Consider the following 20,117-nt stretch of genomic DNA (forward strand, 5'->3'; position numbering starts at 1 on the left):
TAATGCATCATAAGGATACTCTGTTACAGAATATATTCTTTATTTTACCTCCCAACCAATAATACGTCCTATTAACTGTCCCTCTGTTTGAGATCCACTATAACCAGTGTTACAGGCTCCAGATGTTGTTGGGGCCAATGTTAAGTTAATTTAGTAATATGAATTCATGCAGACTCATTGGTTCATTCTATGTTAAGCAAAATATACATTACAGCATATATGTACATTTATTTGAATCAATGCAGCTTCATCTGTTATTGTTTTGCAAAAGCTAAGAAGAACTGCAGGAAATTTTAGTCGCAAAAAAAATGAATAAATAAACTTTTTTCAGGCTTTAAAGAAATTGTGTCTCTTACATGTTACCTGCATGCAGGTTTGCATTGACAGTTGTGTGTGCCTAACTAGCAGCCCTGACAGAAAGGCAGGTCTGCACTTAGTAGCATTTGAAGACTATAATTTGTAAATGATCCTATAATGCACTAAAAATATGGTCTTTATAGAATGTGTCACCATAATGGATTCACCATTTGCTCATATGACTGTAATTTTGGATGTTCCACTTTTAAACTCTCTCAAAACTCTCTCGTTTTGTTGTCTTACAGATTTCAGCCACTAGATGTCTCCCGTTATCTACAACTGCTCAGCTGTGATGCGTGAGTTTTCCATATTTATCCAACGTTTATACATAAACATTGGCTACATATGTAGGCACTTTACAATATTGTGTTGGTATCATGGATCCTCACTGACAAAACTACTAAGTTCCATGCAAGTTGAACTAACTTCTGTTAAAAAATACATTAAGCCATTCTTTCCAGCGTTGTTTTTGTAGAGTAAAATCCTGCAAAATGAAAAACACATCAAAAGTCATGATCTCACCTTCTCACCTCTTCCACCTGAGTGTGAAACAGAATAATACCGGAAGTTATTGCGGGTCCACCTTCAGAATAAAAGTAAAATGTAATTTTTATCATGTTTTGCTTCTACCGGATGTAACAAGAATCAGCAATACAAGAAAGTCAATGTGGTCCAGATGTCAACAGAAAAAGCAAAAACATGGACATTTAACAATAACATAAACGCAAACATAACAGTGTAAGAAAGAGGGGGACAGTAATCTACAAAGATTCTGTCTTGTATTAACAGGATATATATGTGCAGTTAGCAATTGAAAAATCTACATATATCCACACAATGCAGGACAGACAGACACATTATGAATTTGAGTGAGATATGGAGGTGAATTTGAGTTGGTGTGTTTACAGACTTTTACTGTCCATGTTAAAGATGTTGCCTGGGGAAAGAAGCAGTGGAGGTGGCGGGTGGTCCTGGTTCTGGAGGCTCTCAGTCTGATTTTCCTCTGAGAGCAGTAGTTTTTGGAAGAGGAAGAGGGGCTGAGTGGGTGAGAGGGGTCAGACCACATGATCTTACCCACTCTCTTTCTGCTGTGAGGGTCTGTGAGGGAGGGGAGTGCGAGTCTCATGATCTCCTCTGCACAGCACAAAACATGCTGCGGTCTGTGCGTAGAGCGCAATGATGCAGAGCCAAACTACACAGTGATGGAAGAGGAGATTATTGATTTGATGATGCCTGTGTAGACCACACTGCCACACCAGGCCTTCTTGGTAATGCTGGATATGTTCATGTTCCAAACCCTGTTTTCAAAATATAGTATCTGTACCGACTGGGGTACCCACAGACCCCAGAGATCTACTTTTTGTCATATTGTACAGTTGCTTTATTCTATCATTCCAATTTTTATGACTCTGACAACCAATTTGTTCATAATAACTTCATATCATTGTTTTCTGTTTCTGTTTTAATTAGTGCTTTTTAAAAATACCAGTGTATTGTGGTGCTAGGGGACCCCAGTCAAAAGCACCAAATTCTGCCTGTGCAGTTATAATAGATGGAACTGTTTATTGAGTTCATGTTTGCCATGGGTCCAAATTATCACACACTATCAGGGGGGTAGGAGCCCTCTGTCAATCATTTTGAAGGTTTTGTGGAAAGATTGTACTTCTGATAAAAGCTGCAATTTGTATTAAAGAAAAGTATATATGTTCGTTTTACACAATATGCAAATTAACTGTAACTTTCCTGAAATAATAATAATCTTTTTTTTTTCTTAAGATGACATTAATTACATAACTAATAATGTTTTGAGAAATATGAGAAATTAAATATGTTGGTAGGATGAAGAATAAACTAACATGAGCTCAGTACAGATTTGAAGAGCAAAACATCTCCAGTGATCATTTCTTTTCTGAGTTGTGCATTTTTTTTGTTTTGGTGGAAAAGTTAACCGGAAACGCTTTTGTCGACTCTGGCGGGCTTGACTCGCGTCTCCTCTCGGTTTTTCTCCTACACTTCAGTCAGTGTTGAGGAGGCGCTGAGAGGACAGGCTGGAGTGTCGGAATTCACGTTAGTTACCTGTCAAGATACGGAATAACATTACTTGCTGCACACCGTGGATTATTTCTAGTTTCGACAAACAAACTGCAAAAGATTACCTTCGCGGTCCAGCCATGGGTCTGAACGGGGCGGCCTGGAGGGGAGAGGGGGATTTAAATTTCTCTTTCGTCCCAACAGCTTCTTCTGATTTGAAGTAAACGGCGCACCGGAGCAGAACCGAGCTGTTTCTCTACACGTTTGACTGAGGCGAAAGTTGTTGCTCACAGCAGAAATTAATATTCACGCGTTCTTTCGTTTTTGTCGATATTTTGTGCAGTTTTTTTCTCTTGTTTTTGATTTTCTTGGAGAGCGGAGGTGGCCAACTGAAAGCGACTCACCGAGTCGGGACTGACCACTGGAGGTGGTCCTGAAAATGGAGGCTGTTATCGAGAAGGAATGCAGCGCGCTTGGAGGACTCTTCCAAACGGTTATCGGAGACATGAAAGTAAGTTAAGCCAAATGAACTTTTTCCAACACAAGCTTTGTTATCCGAGAGCCGCTAAGCGACGTCCAAAAACGAGTTCACTTCCCAAACATCAGTCTATTGTAAATGTGGATTCTCTTCAACAGATAAACAAGAAATGCATGATACGATAACATACGTTAACTTACCGTTATCAGCTAACGTTAGCTAACTGCAACCCAAGTTACCTTCTTATTGTATAAAATGCGAAGTCGATAAACAGTATTGAACTGAGTAGAATCGCGATATTATGATCAACTCATCATTAGGATAGCTAATACAGTGTTTCTGGCTTTTATTACAGCAATGTTAGATATCTCATAACGTTATTAGTATTATACAAAAGTAAACATCAATCTCATTCTATGCTCTTTGATTCTGTTGGGAAGACAAATCCCAAGTTTTCACGTTCATTTGTTCCAGTTTGAAGTCGATGCAGCATCCAAAATTGGAGGAAGGGTAACTTAAATAGGGCAATCATCAATCACAAAACTGGGGCATTTTATTTGGATGTTATTTTTGGCTGATGAGACAATTAGCAGATTTCCCAGCTGTTGTACTTGCCTGAAGGAATGCCGGGAATGTGGCTGTCAGGGTAGACATTTTTCCGCAGGGTCTGAAGGCTTTGACATGTGTAGGTCAAATGGCCAGCCATCGGGTCTACTGGAGTCAGAAAGTTTGTTATGAATACTGCTCAGACATTCAGCACTTCCCAGCTTACCAGGTCTCACTTGACTTGGTAATTCATGACCCCTCTTGCGTCTTATGCTATTAGACAGAATCAGTGAACATACACAGATGCTTTGTTTGTTTCTTTTTACATACAATATTCAGATATCCAGTGATGTCATTTTCTTTTGTTGGACCACAGAAGGGGTTGTGTGCTGAAATAAAGAAGGGACAGCTCACTTTGAATCTGTCGACAATAAATGATCATAAATTAATTAAGAATAAATGATAGGGAGAATGCAGAGAAAGCTCATTTGCCATGGCGTGGGAGTGTTTGATATCTCTGCCGATGGGGGCTGATGGTAGTGGCCTTTTCAGACAGGGCAGACATTGTGGGGAACACAAGTGATGTAAGGGAGATTGGGACACACGAAGAATGGGAGAAAGAAAGATCGAGGTAGGTAGAGAGGGTCAAGCTGGTTGTTGGGTGTAATGTTTGACAGCATAACATGACATTCCTCAGGCCCTTGTCAGTAGTAGCACATCACTGACAAACATTTGGTCATCCTAGATTCATCACTTTATCTGGTGTTGTTTTACTGCTGTACCAAGTTACCCTCATAGTGTGTGAGCTCTTCTCGATGCATTAGGCCACTTGTTCTTTGTGATAGTTTAGATAAAAGGCTCTTCAACTATTTTCAGCCCGGGACCTGAATTAGGTAAATTTAGAGTCCCATTGGGAGCCGGGCTCATTATAACATAGTATGAGTACTTTTGTTGTGTGGGGATTTTTCCAAAAGAAGCCTGTGACCCATTTCGCAGCCTAACACAAGCCGGACATGATGGTGATGTCTATTTTCTCATTAATACATAATGTAGTAATAAAAAACTGTAAAACAAAATAGAAGCTAGATGAAAGCCAGCTGTTTGGAAATGTTTGAAAGTAATTTGTTTTTACAAATTATTACAACTGTATTCATAATCTCATTCTTTTCAGTTGCAACCCTGCTAAACCTTTTTTTTTCATCCTATAGCTTAATTGCCAGATTCCCTCAGGTCCACTGACAACAAGATGAATAAACATATTTTTTGCAGAGACATAATTAGATTATATGAATGGGAAAACCAAAGTCTTGGGTTAGTTCTGTTTAGCCCTGCAGGTGAGGTGAGGCATCAGTGTGGCCTCATGTTGATTGAACTGTTATGTAACTTTGGGAATAGTGAAATCTGGTTTGATGATGAAATTGTGTCGCTCATGTTTGTGTCTCTTTTTTTTTTCCCCCTCACAGAGCAGCTACCCTATCTGGGAGGACTTTATCACCAAGGCTGGCAAACTGCAGTCACAGCTCAGGTGAGTGTGTGCTTGTTTGCACGTACAACCCACTTTTATGTTTCTGTGTGTTTTATTGATAAGGGCAACAGGGAGGAACATTAAAGTACATAAAACTGAAAAGAGGAAAGATCAACATTATTACTTGAAGTCATTTAGTACCTCAAATAACTGAAAGCTGATTTAGACATGGATACACACACTACTACAAAAACAGATAGATTTTGGAGAACTTATCCTAACTACAGACCTACTAACCATGAACTAACCATGTGATTGTTGCATAATATGTCTGACACCCCATATTGACCCCTTGTACATTCAAAAATGTCATTCTGCCAACTGATTTTGTACTTTCTCTGGGCTTTTACAGTACATGTCATTGTTACTTCTCTTCCCAAGAAGTTTTAAGTGGTCACGTGTTTTTAGACTAACAAGCACTGACAGTTTACATAAAAGCCTAATGTCTTAACAATACTGTCCAGGGCTCATTATGTGTCTTTTCTGCCCATTTAGCCTGTTTAAAGCCTGATTTAATTTGTCTTTCTAATGCTGTAAATTTACACACCTCCTGCCAAAATTATTCCAAGTCTTCTGCTAACAATGGATGCCAATCCCAGCCACCTCTCCTAGTTGGTTTTAAGTGGCCACGTGTCAGTTGACAAACAATTTATGACAGCTGAAATAAAAGCTCATTGTCCCGCAAGTACTGTAAATATGGATGTCCTGTGGTCTAAATTATTCTTTGATTAACAATGCATGGCAGTTCTCTGGCCATTTAAGTGTCCACGTGTCCTCGGACAGACTAATACTGACAGTTGTATAAAGGCTCAGGGACTTAACAATTACTTTCCAGGGGCCACTCAGTGTCCCATTCTTCCATTTTCTCAGTATTAGGGCTGATTAATGGTGATATGTTATTCAAGTGTCTCCATCATTCAGGGGTTAAATATGTGACCCTGCCATGCTAAAGCTCAGGGGAGTATTTGTGGTCTTGTTGCTAATGACTGGCTGTTTGGCAGTAGGATGTATGTCGGTCTGGACACCAGGGCAATGATAAAATAGCATGTCTACCACTTACTGTACTGGAAAAAAGGTGAACCTTTGTCATTGAGTTGATGGTATTATACTGTACAGCTTCATGTGTTTGTACCAGTGTGAATTACTCACTATTGAAAGCATCTCCGCCCATTGCGTGGTTATTGAAAAAAGGAAATCTGCCTTATTAATAGCATATGTTATATCACCTTACATGTGTAGAAAATGAAATACACAACATAGGTACTGAAGCACTTTTTAAAACATTTTCCCTTTATGTGTGCAAAATATGAATGAACATCCATCATACTCTTTATCAGCACATAAATCTGTTGAAGCCTTTAATGTCTAACCTTTAGTATTGTGGTCACCAGCGTGGCAAAGTCAACAAACAGACAGTCCTTCAACCAGATGAGTCAGCTTTTAGCACCTGTGTCAGGAAGCATTCACGCCCTTCAAGTGTACCTCAGCAAGGCACTCTAGCAGCTTCAGTGATTCTGTTCTGCAGCTAACCTTGACCTGCCTGTGTAAAGTGAGCAGAAAAACCAAACATTAAGGATGCATCAGATTTTCTGGGTCTGGCAACTAGTCGTCACTGATGTAAATGACTTGGCAAAAACAAGTTTTTATACTATCAAGACCGCATGATGTAAAAGTGCACACCAAGCATGTGTAGTAAAATTATATATTGCACTATTTTTACAGATGGTTTTATGGCTGCATGACATCATCCATGTGTAGCTCTTTTTATCCAGCTATAGTAGGTCAGTGGTAGCTTGATGATGGAGATGCTTGTAAAAGTTTTGCCCTGTATTAATCTGTTCTAATGTATGATCATAGTCCCATACTTTGACCCACTGGTTTTTCAGTATTAGACCACTTTCCTGTACTAGGATTAGTCAATTGATGCTCCTAGAGAAGATCAGGTCCTTCTCTATAGGACAACCTGAGTGTCATTCATAGATAGACAACATTGTTTTGGTATGTTAGACTAGCTATTGCCTGCTCAAGGCTGCAGTGGTTGTGGCATATGGCTGGCTGTAACGATGCCCTTACTGCAGGAGCGCTAATAAGAGTGTGCTATCTGGGTTCGCTAATGGTGACATACAAATAAGGCTTTTTCTGTCTGCTCTAAAGCTAGTCTCCAGCCACTTAAATTTGGCCAAACTAGCCATTTCGACTAAAGCCTAACCCCCCACCCAAGGAACTCTGTAATCTGTTTGGGGACTGGGCTACATAAAGAGACACACACACACACACACACACACACACACACACACACACACACACACACACACACACACACTGTAAAACACAAACACACCCACCTTCCCTCCTTGGCCTGGATAAGTGACTAGCCAGCAGTGGTAGCGGCATATGTCTGTGTGTGTAATGACGTCCTGAGGCAGACTACTCTGTAATTTAGCCCCTCTGCTCCCCTCTTACAAAGTAACTAGGAAATCAACCAATTACAGTGTTCGCTCTGTTCTGTCATTTTTATTTTTTTTTTGGTCCAAATATAGTGTTTTTTTTCTGCCCATTCTGGTTTTAAGCAGCCATCATAGACATACACACACTTACACACACACACACACACACACACACACAACATAGCTTTAAAGAAAGAGGGCAGGGTGGAATATAGGCTAGCTGATTTCTAATCACAGTCTCCTTTTAACTTGTCAGTGTTTGGTCTGTTTGGTGGGCCACAGTTGATGCGTCTTAGAGATAGGCTTACACACAGGCCTCCCTCCTTCTGGTTTGAGGTTAATTTTGCAAGGAAACAGACCTTCTCAAAACTTTAAATTGGTTACCATTGGTATGATTATAAAACTTCTTTTGGTTCTAGAACGAGTCCGAAAATATTTAGAAGAGAAGTGGATATGTAGACAGACAGGTGGACAGACAGATACAGTATATATGTATCGCTTAAGGTACACATAAAGTACTTTCTCTGCCATGATTCTTGGTATGTTGTGTCTGAAACAAGTGGAGTTACTACAGCCACATTCCAGTTTCTGTTGAACTAAGTATAGATGGGGGGCAGCAGCGCTAAATGTATCATTGTCAGAAAGAGCACTCTGCTGTACTACAGCAGAGTCTATAGGGAATTGAGATTGGCTTGGCCAAGGTCTTGTGCAATAGATATGCTAAAGTCGTTTGTCTTGAGTCCAGGACAGGAAAGGGGCATTTGCAGATTTTAAGGCCAGTGTTAGAAGTCAGATTATAGTTGCAATGATGAGTAGAGCTGAGGACTTGCAGTAGCAATTTTTAAGACATTATTACAGTCACAGAAGTCTTGATGCTTTTTGGCTGATTGTCAGAGATTAAATTAAAACCTGATTATTCTGTCTTTGCAACTTGGCATTTATACATTATATATTGTAAAAACGTTACCCAATTTCACTGTTGATTGAGCAAGAATATTTTCTTAGTGAAAAGAACAAGAATATTTAAAGGATGCCAAATGTTATTTTTTTCAGTGCTGCCTATTGTCAAATTGTTTGTGGACAGTGAATGTATGATTTTTCCCTCTAACGTTGATTATTTATGATGATCAGAGCACATAAAGGAAAATATATTGTATTTCCAAAGTTGTACTTATATTTGAAAGTATATGGTAAAATAGTAAAATGATTAAGCAGTTTAATGATTTTGCACTCTTCTTGTAAAAATATGGAACAGATTACAGCAGATGATCATGGCTTGTAATTGTTAACTACCCTACATTACGCTTCAGTGCACAGGAGGTGCTGATATTAAAAGCGGGCATCATTTAAAACCACTTACCACACAAACCTGTTTTGAATTAATAAGTTCTACTTGACTGAACAAGACTTTGCAAGTGCATGTAAAATATGATCCATAAGATTCATGTGTACATGGTATAAATTAGTGGAGGCGGATATCAATTGAAGGTTGCTCTTGTGCCCGCACCGAGCTTAAAATAGAAAGGAATCTGTGTGTGCATGTGCGTATGTTTCTTTTTCCATTTGCAGGACACACCCTTGGATCTTCTGGTCAGCTCTGCAATAACACAGTAGTACTTATTAGCCGATATTACATTACTTGAGTGATAAAGAAAATGTTTTTTCATCTGAATGCTAAGACTTAGCAGTCAGTTGAATGTAGATGAATACTTAGGCTTGTAACAAAGTTTTGGATCAGGGTTGTTTATCAGTTCGTCAGTTGTGTTGTGTTTTTCCTTTCTGTCAAGCTTGTAGGAGGGCCCTTCTGAGTTGTCTGTAACTTGATGTAACAACTAACAACTATTATGGTCTTGAGAAAGATAAGAATAGTATGCAACCCAGCATCGGGGAAATACTCTTAAGCAGAATGAACCTTCATTGTATTTTAAATCCTTACGTAAGTCATTTTTTGAGTGCACAGCATAGCGACTCTGTGGTTAGCACTGGTCCTGGGTTAGAACCCCACTGTGCTCCAGTTTCCTCCCTCCCTAAAAAACATGTATGGGGAACACTCCTTCCTTTGCTGCACATGTGTCTTTGGATATATAGAATAAAAAAGAACTCAGTGCACTTCAGAGAAAAATAGATATGTCGTAGTTTCTGGTTGAATATTAAAGATTAAAGAAAACACTTTTGTTCCATTCGCAAGTCAAACTTGAGAGTCATCACCAACCTGAACTCAGCTATTGTTCAGCTCAGCTGTGAAAGCTACCTGTGTGGAGTGTTTATGGAAATTCCCAGGTTGTGTTGTGGAGGTTTTCTCTTGCTCTGTGGAAGATAACAAGTGTTTACAAATTAAGGTACTCAGGATTAGAACAAACAAGCTTTTGTGACTGAACGTGCCTTGGAAAATTTCCGGACAATTGTGTTTCTTTTTGTCGCACGCATGACTGATAGGTAGTCTGTCTCTGTTGAGGAGATCAGATATCTCATAAGTGCACATTCACGCACACATACACACAAAGAGCCTTTTATCTCCATACTTGTGATCTTAATCATGAGAGGTCTGTTGTTTCTGAAGTAGGCAAGTCAGTGTTAACCAGTCACCAGGCCCACCAGTGAGACAGCCTATTTCCAGCTAGCGAAGGAACTGGTCAGTCAGGCTGCCAGACAGGCAATCAGTCAGGATACCAGTGAGCTGCTGTCTATATGAGCAAAACAGGAAGTGATTTCACACCAAGCATCACTTCTTGGGGGTAGGATTTTGCCCTTTCTTCGGTCTGTTGTGTATAAGCAGTATTTTGTACAGCAAATCGGAAAAACCCGATAAACTGTACAAAATGACAGAGAAGCAGGTGTGAGTGGTTAGTCACAGGTCACCTTTCCATTTTTAGAGGTGGACAGGGTAGATCACACATTGATCCTTTCATTGGTCCGTTAGTGCGGCAAACTCAGCTCAAGAGCTGCTCTGCTGAGCTGAACAGATTCCAGCAGTCTCTAAGTAATCACATAGACATTCCTCACACAGCAGGACTCATTTAGGTTTTAGCTTACACACACACTCGCAGAACATACCGACACTGTGATGCACACTTCAGTTTTCATACTTAAATACTATTTTTATTAATACTATCAGTAATACTTGAATTATTTATGTTGAAGTAAACTTTATCATTTTGATATTAAAAATATAGTATGAATGCACATTGAAAGAGATGTTTTTTTTCTCTACACAAAACAAAATAGAATTTAATAGTTTTTTTTCTTCATCTGCCAGCATGTGTATGTATTTTTTTCCCTCTTTGTGCATCATTTTTATCTCTATGAAACATTGTATTGTATGTTGTTTATATCTGTTAATATCAGTAAAGTGTTTTTTTTAACCAAACCTGTCTTCCTCTTTTCTTCTAGAGCGACTGTGGTTGCTGTGGCTGCCTTCTTGGATGCCTTTCAGAAAGTGGCCGACCTGGCTACCAACTCAAGAGGTAGGAATACGCTCACAGATGCGGGCATGAGTGTGCAAACGGTGGTCTTCACCCATCTCTTAAAGTAATCAGTGTCATTTTTCAGTCTTGGTGGACCCCGGGGCTGACAGGGTTAAATCAGTTAACTCTGTGTATAACAGTGTGTGTGTCTGGGCACCTATGTGTCAGTGTGTTTGTCTGTGTAGCTCTACTGTGCAAGTCCAGTCTTTCACCCCACTGTGCTGAGAAGTTCTCTAGGTTGTTTGCTTTATCGTATGGGTAGTAAATCCATCAGTACGCTGTTTGAAGCTCTGCTGCTGGCTTTGTCTTCGACCTCTACCCTCTTTCCCCTGTTATGTGCCCCCCCCCACCCCCACCTATTCTCCACCTCTGCTACATCTGGACTCTTAGACAGAGTCTGCTCAAACTCTGTACATATGTGAGAGAGAGAGAGTGAGAGATCTCATCCTTCCCTAGCTTTGACACCTCCAGCCCTGTTCTACACTATTAATAGGACCTGAGACAGACACATACATCCATCACCTCACTCACTGCAGAGAGAAAGAGAGAGGGGGGAATAACACTAGAGAGAGATGGGGGAGTACAGGGAGTCGTCATTCTCTCTCTTTCTCTCTCTTTCTTTCTCTGTAACACACAGTATAAATGTTTGCCGTGACGGGAGTCACATTCAGTCAGCTGAAGAGCGTTGCGTCACCTTTCATCTGCTCTTTCATCACTCTCTCTCCCCTTTTCTCTCTACATATTGTATCTTATAGGTGAGCAGTATCACAGAGCTCCCTCTTCATTTCTGTGCTTTGTTGCTCTGACTACATTGTACACCCGAGCCCTCTAGCATAGAGGTAAATGTTGATAATGAGTTATAATTCACTGTTGTTTGTCATGCTGCTATCCGTATCGCAGGTAGATAACTCATCCACGTGATAATTACACTCCGGTATTATAATGAGCCTTGATAACCAGGATTACAGTCCACATTTCCCATAAGTGGCTCCTTTCCATAGGTCTTACTTACTCTTATAGGTTTTATAATAAACTCTATACCTCTCTCTCTCTCTCTCTCTCTCTCTCTCTCTCTCTCTCTCTCTCTCTCTCTCTCTCTCTCTCTCTCTCTTTTTCTCTCTCTCTCTCTCTCTCTCTCACGCACACACTTTGTCTACCTAATGGTTTAATTGGGCATACTCAGAGAGCTCTGATAGCTGCTGTACTGACCAACGTGATGGCAAGAGAATGTCATGTTTTTTTTTATGTGATTGTGAACTTGTTTTGAAGTTTTGATGTATTGATCTAATGTACAGGCCTCTCTTAACCCATTGCAAAGCACACAGTTGCTCAAGGCATGAGAGCCTAAAAGTCTAAAAGAAAGTTTTTCTCATTACCACTTGAGTTAACTTATTTTAAAGATACTAGCAGCATGGTTTTCGTGGTGACCATGATTCCTTGTAGCTCAGAGAAATGAAAAATTGGATACATTTTTTTTTAGGTCAGCCCTGCACAACAGCCCACTATATATGTTCAGCAAAGAAAAATCTTTTGAAAAAGTTGGTCTCTGGAGTATAATTTACAGAGAACTCATTTGTCACCAAACCACGCCGCTCTGTTGGAATCTACTGTATCTGCAAAACAGTTGTTATGTACATGTAACGGACCTCTAGCAGTGCCCAAGGTAATAGTTGTTCTACTCAGTGAAGATATCAACTTACTATATTGTTCACTTACAAAGCAGAAGAGTATAGTATATTTCCAAAGACATTACAGCCTGTGTTTCTGTGCATACATATGTGTGCATCTGCATATGTGTTTGTGTGTTTACTACAGTAGCTTTGATGTTAATGAGTACCCGCGTGGTTTTGTATCTTGATCAGTAGAAGGAGGCAAACCACTTTGTTTGCTCATCACAGTTAGCTATCATAGTTCTTTCTCTCTATCTGCCTCTCTCCTTGTTGTCCCCCTGTGTATGTCCAAGTCCTAACCTGCCTCCCACAGCCATCACCATGGTAATGGCATAGAAATCAGGTATTTGCAGATGTGTGTGTGTGTGTGTGTGTACTGAGGGGCTAAAACAGAAAGAGAAACAGCTCTTCTTCTTTCTACCACCACACCATAAAGGCAGCCAATAATTATTTTCTCCTTATAATAAAAGGGAAGGTCACAAACATAAAAGTAACCAGAGATTTGGCAGTACACATATTAAAGGTCATTAGAACAAAGCTTTCGGCCGCCTTTGTAAATGGTTGCACTGCTGTATAGTCTCTCAGATATTGGCAGTGATGGTAACTCATAAAGATTCATGGGTTGATCTATAGACGCAGCACACTTTGATATCTGACAGCAGTTTTGTTTATAGTTGTTTAGAACTTAAGATGAAAGTTGCCCAGGGTCTCTTTTATCAGTGTTATCTCTGAAGCAGCAAGATGATTGAAAGACACATTTACAGTAATGAGTATCTTTTAACTTTGGACCACAAGGGTTTTGTTCACTTATTCATAAAAAATATGTATACATGAAATGGGCCTGCTGAAGAAAAAAGTCTAACAAAGAAGGTAGTTCACTCGTTTTCATCAATGGCTCCAAAAACTCCCTAAATAACTAAATGATTTGGGGATTCCCACTGTGTTGAAACAAGTTTGTACAATGGTCCACTGCCTCACCATTGTAACTGTCTAACTGTTATCATGGGTTGAAAATGTGAAACTCCTCCAACAAACTGCCCTTTCCAAAATAGTTCAGTGATTTCATTAAGTTCCGGCTATTAAGCAACACTAAAATAACAAGAAAACACTATATGGATGGATGCTGACTGTCTGGCCAAGACTTCCCTTAAGATAGATTAGTCCCACAGTCGTACAATGTCATTATCAGTGTTGACGGGCCAGTCTCCCAGAGTCTACTCAGCAGCTGAAAAATGATATTCAAACATGTTCGTATCCTTGTTATATCCTTGATATTGAAGTGTTTATCATCTGTTGATTTAAGTGAAGCTCGGTGAGGCAACATCGGACTGTATGAACTCTCTCTTTTCACACAGCCTCCCTGTGTAATAGAGCAATATTTCTATAACCGATTCATGTGCAAACATCAGTAAATGCTTTTTGCATGAATATTGGGATATGAAATGACCTATATTGGGATATTAGATTTTGGTCTTATCGCCCAGTCCTATGGTGAAGTATAAACCTTTGAGTTTTGGAACAGGTCCAGTGAAAGACTGTAGTGTCATGTAAGTTTCAGCTGTTGTTTGTGCATTTGTTTGAGTAAATTATTTTAATGATAACCAGATGGGGTTTTTTTTAAAGAGGAGAAGACGTTTTGCATTACATGGACCAGGCACATAATTAAAGCATAGTTAAAGTTAGAGAAGAAATGAGGATTAAGATGCAAGAATAAACTCACAAGGAGAGATGTGCACATGCTTCTGTTTTGGTCCAGAGTAGCAAAGTTTAAATCCTAGCTTACAAGTTTACAGTTGAGTGAAATTCAAACTGGAATGCCAAGTGGAGAAAGTTTGTATAAAAGAAAGAAAGATGAACTTAAGCTTTCAGACAAAGCCTTGCTTTTCCTCTGTTGGGCTCTATTATTCAGACTTATTGTTGGAGCTTAGAGTGGACACATACTCAGCAAAGACTGGATCTGTTTGATTTGGTAGAAGAAACACACATACTGTACATATATACAGTATTTATGATAAACATCCAACTACACATACTAAGGGTGTAACGATACGTGTACTCATCCCGAGCTGTCACGCTACACTATGGACATTACGGTTTCCCTTGAGATTGAAATCTCTTTTCCAAAGGAGACTTGGCCAAAACAGCACACCAGTTACAGTTCAAGTAGGAATAAAACAGATAGGGACAGATCGGAAATACAAACATCAAACACACAAGGAAGAGACTAAATCGAGCTCAAATAAAGTAGTTGCAATTCTCAGTTACATAGGCTTTACATTTTTCCATATATTATTACATATGACATCATTAGATTATTAATACTGAAGCATCAGTGTGTAAGCAGCTTGTTTCTCTTGTAGCTGGTGGAGGTGGAGCTATTTTGAACTACTTTATATACACTTGGACCATAAATCAGCATTAAACAGCTGTCAGCAGGTGTCCTGACTCCCTGCAGAAACAGAAAGGTTGTTTCCTTTTTCCACTGCGGCACAACTAAACTGTTTCACTAATAGTTTTGGCCCATGAGCCATTATTAGATGTTTACATTTTTCAAAATGAAGACCAAGTGTTATTTTCTACCTTCCTTTTTTTTCTGCTGTACCAAAATCGTATAGAACTGTGACCCCAAAACCAAGGTACATACCGAACCGTGGATTTTGTGTACTGTTAAACCCCTAGCACATACACAGAGCTCCACGATCATAGATAGCTCTCACACCTTTGTACACACACGCACACACACACACACACACACACACAGAGGATTATCTGAAACCACCTGTTTGCTGTGCTCTGTTTGTGTATCATGTTCGGATTTGAACTTTCTTCTTGAACAAAGAACTCTCCTTGCTTTGTTGTCTGAGTCTGATAAAGTGTCTGATAAAGTGAAAAGTGTTTTGGCATCTCCACGTTGCCTCTTGTTTCTACTTGTTTTTCAGACGCCTTTTGCATCTCTGCACAACATGACTGCATATTTTTGGTTTTTTTGTGTGCTGCCGAGATATTATTTTAGCTTTGTTCTCAGAATCTCAAGTTTCATTGTACACTAATTCAATTTTCCTCTAAATGAAATCCCCCTTTTCGTGATGATCCTCTTAGTCACAATCCTGTGTACATTCCCCTCTTTGTCTGTTTTTGTCTTCGCGGCACTGTTTATTTTAGCAGTAGATGCTGAGTGCAGACAGCTTAGCTTAGGCTACTCCACGTGTTTTCAAAATGGATGGGATGTTTTTCTCAGCATGGTCTAAAACACTGGTTGGCTGGCCTTCAAGAAGTGACCCGAGCACACTTTTGACACTCCGAGCCACTCAATAATGTTTGGGTTATCATGTCGTGAAACCAACTTTAATGACACTCAGTCGGCAAACCAACATATAACCTTAAAAATTCAGTGTTAAAAATTCTTTATGAGCCTTAAGAAGGAGAGATCTTGAGAGAAAAAGAGGGCTTATTTAGTTGGTGTTGCATGTCACTGTGTCATGTCAACAGCAAAGATACTACAAAAATGTTTAAACAACTCTTTTTTTTTTTTGTTTGTGTGTCCATGACAGGACCGTGTTGAATTTTTAGACTTAATAACATTTTCAAAGTTGTCTTGCCTGTAGCAATTCCAGTGACAGAAGTATGCTTAAATTATGTCTGTTTACTGTCTTCACACTAATCCTCTAACTCTTTAACTAAGGAACTGAATTTAAGAGGTTTAAAATAAGGTTAAACGTTAAAAACATTATGTGCAGATATACGCTTGTATCCGTATCGACACAAACACACACCAGGGCATCACCAACATTATTCACCTACAGAACTGCATCTGCCTTGAAGCAGCGTGACAGTGTTTGCTCTAATAGGTGTAATGGTTCTATTTGATTTAAACTCATGTGATTAAATGTTAATGATTAAACACGCTTTGTGTCTGAGTTGGTAGACAGACTCAGACATCAGGCCACATGAAACAATGTCCAGGAGATCGACAAACAAGCTGTTAACAAAAGGTGTTTGTGAATTTGTACCGCAGTAATGAAGAGAGGCTGAAAGGAAAAAATGTGACATTGTAAGCGGTATAGCTGGAAATCGCTAGTTATGTCACAATTCAATTATATTTCTTTTCATTTCATGTTTCAATACCAGAGCACATCTTTTACTTTTACTTCTTCATGGTGCACAGACTAAATGTTTTGTCAATAGGGAGAATAAAAACATGTTTTTGGGGTGAATGAATTGGTTAATTAATGTTTGGTTCAACTGATTAAGTTTAATGAGCAGAATGATTCACATTCTGTCAATAATCTCCTTAACTCATTATCACCTCCTCCAAAATGTGACTTCACTGCAATATATAAAAGTAGCCGCCTGTGAAGAGCCCTCCAATGAAGTAGTTTTGTGCATCAGTGCTCAATAGTTTAAGAGAATCATGATGCATCTAAGATCCAGTTATTTTAGTTTAGAAAATATACATGAGAAGACCGATCAAGTGAATCTTGTTTTTTTTTTTTTATTTCTATTTCGTGATCTTCATTTTAGCTTTATTTGGACTGCTTACCGAGCAAAGAACAGGCAGTCTGAACCATATTCCCGCCCTCTGAAAACTCTGAAAACTGCACTGGTCATTGGGGAAGAATGAGACAAAGCTCTATTCTATCTGTGAAGAGAGAGGGGGAAAAAGAGAAATAAAAAGAGAACAGGGCAGAGGAGAACAGAGGAAAAGAAAGAGGCTTGTCTTGAAAATAATCTTTTCCCTTGTTTCATAAAGGGCCAGTTCATTTCTCCATGTAGATTCCCTCTTTCCCTCTGTTTTGTATAATAGTTTTTTGTCATAGGCTCTGCCTCAGTCTTGTAAAAGGTTTGTGTATGTGTTTGTTGCTGCTTGCATGTGAATGCGTCTTTTTTTACCTGATTTGTGTATGTGTGTGTGTGTGGTTCTGTGTTCACGTATACCAGCGCTACCTCTTTGTGGTATTCCATTCAACAAGTACGTGTGAGAGTGACAGAGTGGGTGAGATTTTTTCTTGAGTCAGCCACAGTGAAACAGCTGACAGCAACCAGCCCGCAGATGACGTCAACATGATGATACAACAGACCAGACAAGGAGAGTGGAAGTTAAAAAATATACCATAATATAATTTTGACGTACTTTTCACATATTGTTGGATTAAAAACAGACATAAATCACTGTAATATAAAAAGTATTTTCTTTTAACTTTGATGAAGTTGAGGCCAGTATGTCCTTTTATACAGTAAAGGGGATGTAGGAAGATTCCATAGCAGATTAACAGAGTTGTGAGTTTACCAAGAGCAAGAACTGACATTTAGCAGTTTTATCAGTTTTGAGACATTATTAAAGGCTTGTTTAAATCTTCCATGAGTTGTGTCTCACAAACACCCTATACTCTGGATTGTGTTGCAAAACATAGTACACAATTAACATGAGTGACCTTTGGAATATGTAACATAGTAAACATTATGAGGATTGATAAATGATGTATCTCTGACACTTCCTGTATGTTCAAAAAACACATTGACACAAACACACACACTCATTCATGTACCATTTCTCAAACTACCCGTAGCATAATAGCTTTGTTTATGTTTGTTTTTTTGTTTGTTTTTTTTACTCAGAAACATTATTAACATCGCACTATTAAAAGCTGCAAATCAATCAGTGGGCTTATCTTTTCTCTCTGAAGCATAATAGTTAGTTCACAGTTATAAAAATATCTAGGGCTGTGTCACATGTGGGCTGACAGCTGTCAGGACACTGTCTCTGCATGTAAAGTGAGTATTTGTGTGTACTTCTACTGTACATCTATGTGTGTGTCTGTGTGTATATTAATCCCAATGGCCCTGTCGGCAGCTCTAGTGTTGAGTCTGTTTGGACACGTCTGACTCTGTAGAGATGAAATAGACACCTGCTACAGAGCTAGCATGTAGAAGCCTGTTAGAACAGTTTGGACCTAAAAAAAGGATTATATGGTTCTACAACATGTTATATAACTGATAATTACTTTAATCCTCCCATCACCTATCCAGTTATTCTGATTGTTTTGAGCTAGAATAATCCATCATTAAGAAAACATGTCATAACAATATATAGCTCATATCAATAGAATTATATATACTTGGTCACATGATGTTTTCATTTTTTAAAAAGTGCCTTGCATGATCAATAAACAATATTTCTTGGTTTTGCCATGGCAATATATCACACCAAAGATGAAAAATAAAGTATTATTTAAACAGTTGGTTATAGTAGTACATCCATCAGGCTAAAAGACCTAAGACTGTCACCTCTATACAGTAATTGCCCACTGTAGTGCCAACATGAATACATTTCACACAAACCTCCGTTTCTCTAGGTTTAAAGTCATGCATCTTATTGTCCTGATGATGTAGATGTTTACTGTAGTATATTTAAGCCTTTATAAACCGGATAAATCACAGTTCATACACACATCCTGTGTGTTTGGAAGAATGCATACTATTATTACTATCATTATTGCTGTCCTGTTGTCACCTTTTCATTAATTGCTGTCATCTATCTGACACATCTTTATTACTCCAGTGTCTGTATCTCTTAGCTGACTGTACCTGTATTTTTCACCTGGACCAGTGGAAGAAAACGAAACACCAACCAAACATAAACTTCACTAGTATTTTGACTGGAAAGAGACAAGTATCTCCGCGTAAGTTGCAGCCTTTATGAAACTTTAATGATTTTTGGTCAAGACATGAAGAGGCAGAGGATGGGGGTTATGGACTTGAGCTACCTAGGTGTGTCAGTGTTCTGGCTGCAATGCTAAGTCCCATATCAAAATAGAAAGAAGCAAACCACATTTTTTTCCACAATCACAGTGTAATAATGTATACTGGGAATTTTGCTGTCAATACTGAAGTTCAGAGTATAGAGTGAAAATAATTGTGAAGTTTTTGTGAGAAGGATTTTAACCATGCTGCTGCACTGGTTGAGATGCCCCTGCTAAGTTGTGTCATTGCTCTGTATTTGCAAACTTGCTTGGAGTTCTGACAAAGTGGCTGTGCTACATCTTTCTGACCTCTTTAGACTGCCTAGCTTCAGCCTGTTGTATAACCTCTCCCATTAACATCAATGCTGCCCCTCCTTATGGAATACCTTAGTTCCACTGAGGCCCTTGTGTGCCTTCAATGAGTTCAGCACCCGAAAATAACTTTCAATCTAGAGGTGTGTATGTTCTTCCTTTGGAACTATCTGTTGTGTATTTCTTATACATTTTAGTCAAAATGCCTCTGAAACAGAAAAAAAATGAAATTTGATAAACAATAAAACAGGAGTTTACATACATATTGTGTAATGTGTGAGTTGTTCATCCCGTGTTTGCTGTCTTTAGCAGATATTTGGGGGTAAGTGGGGCTGTAAACCCCAGATGTCTTTAAAGATTTACCTTCTACTATTTCCAGTCATCTGGTAATACACTTGGTGCCTCTGCTAATGCGGGACAGAAGCTGTCACAACTGTTATCTATTATCTATGCTTGTGACTATTACAGGCGTAGATAATATATTCACTTTCCAGTCTTGGTGGTTGATGCTTTAAGAATGATTAAAAACTTAGTTACAGCTAAAAGC

General features: G+C 39.0%; 1 protein-coding gene across 10 annotated transcripts in view; it reads left to right on the forward strand.

Annotated features, from left to right (window-relative positions):
- Positions 1–2,376: 2,376 nt before the first annotated feature.
- Positions 2,377–20,117, forward strand: part of LOC137191737 (protein MTSS 1-like) — a 56,667-nt gene continuing 38,926 nt past the window's right edge. For 7 of the 10 annotated variants that reach the window (XM_067602083.1, XM_067602088.1, XM_067602085.1 and 4 more), the window contains exons 1-3: positions 2,378–2,899; positions 4,876–4,937; positions 10,775–10,848. In XM_067602083.1, coding sequence (XP_067458184.1) covers positions 2,828–2,899; positions 4,876–4,937; positions 10,775–10,848 — 208 coding nt within the window. In that variant the 5' untranslated portion in view covers positions 2,378–2,827. Of the gene's footprint in view, positions 2,900–4,875; positions 4,938–10,774; positions 10,849–20,117 lie in introns of all 10 variants that reach the window. The other 3 variants (XM_067602087.1, XM_067602084.1, XM_067602091.1) reach the window with 1 other exon arrangement.

This window comes from Thunnus thynnus, chromosome 10, assembly GCF_963924715.1.
Source record: "Thunnus thynnus chromosome 10, fThuThy2.1, whole genome shotgun sequence".
NCBI classification, from domain to species: domain Eukaryota; kingdom Metazoa; phylum Chordata; class Actinopteri; order Scombriformes; family Scombridae; genus Thunnus; species Thunnus thynnus.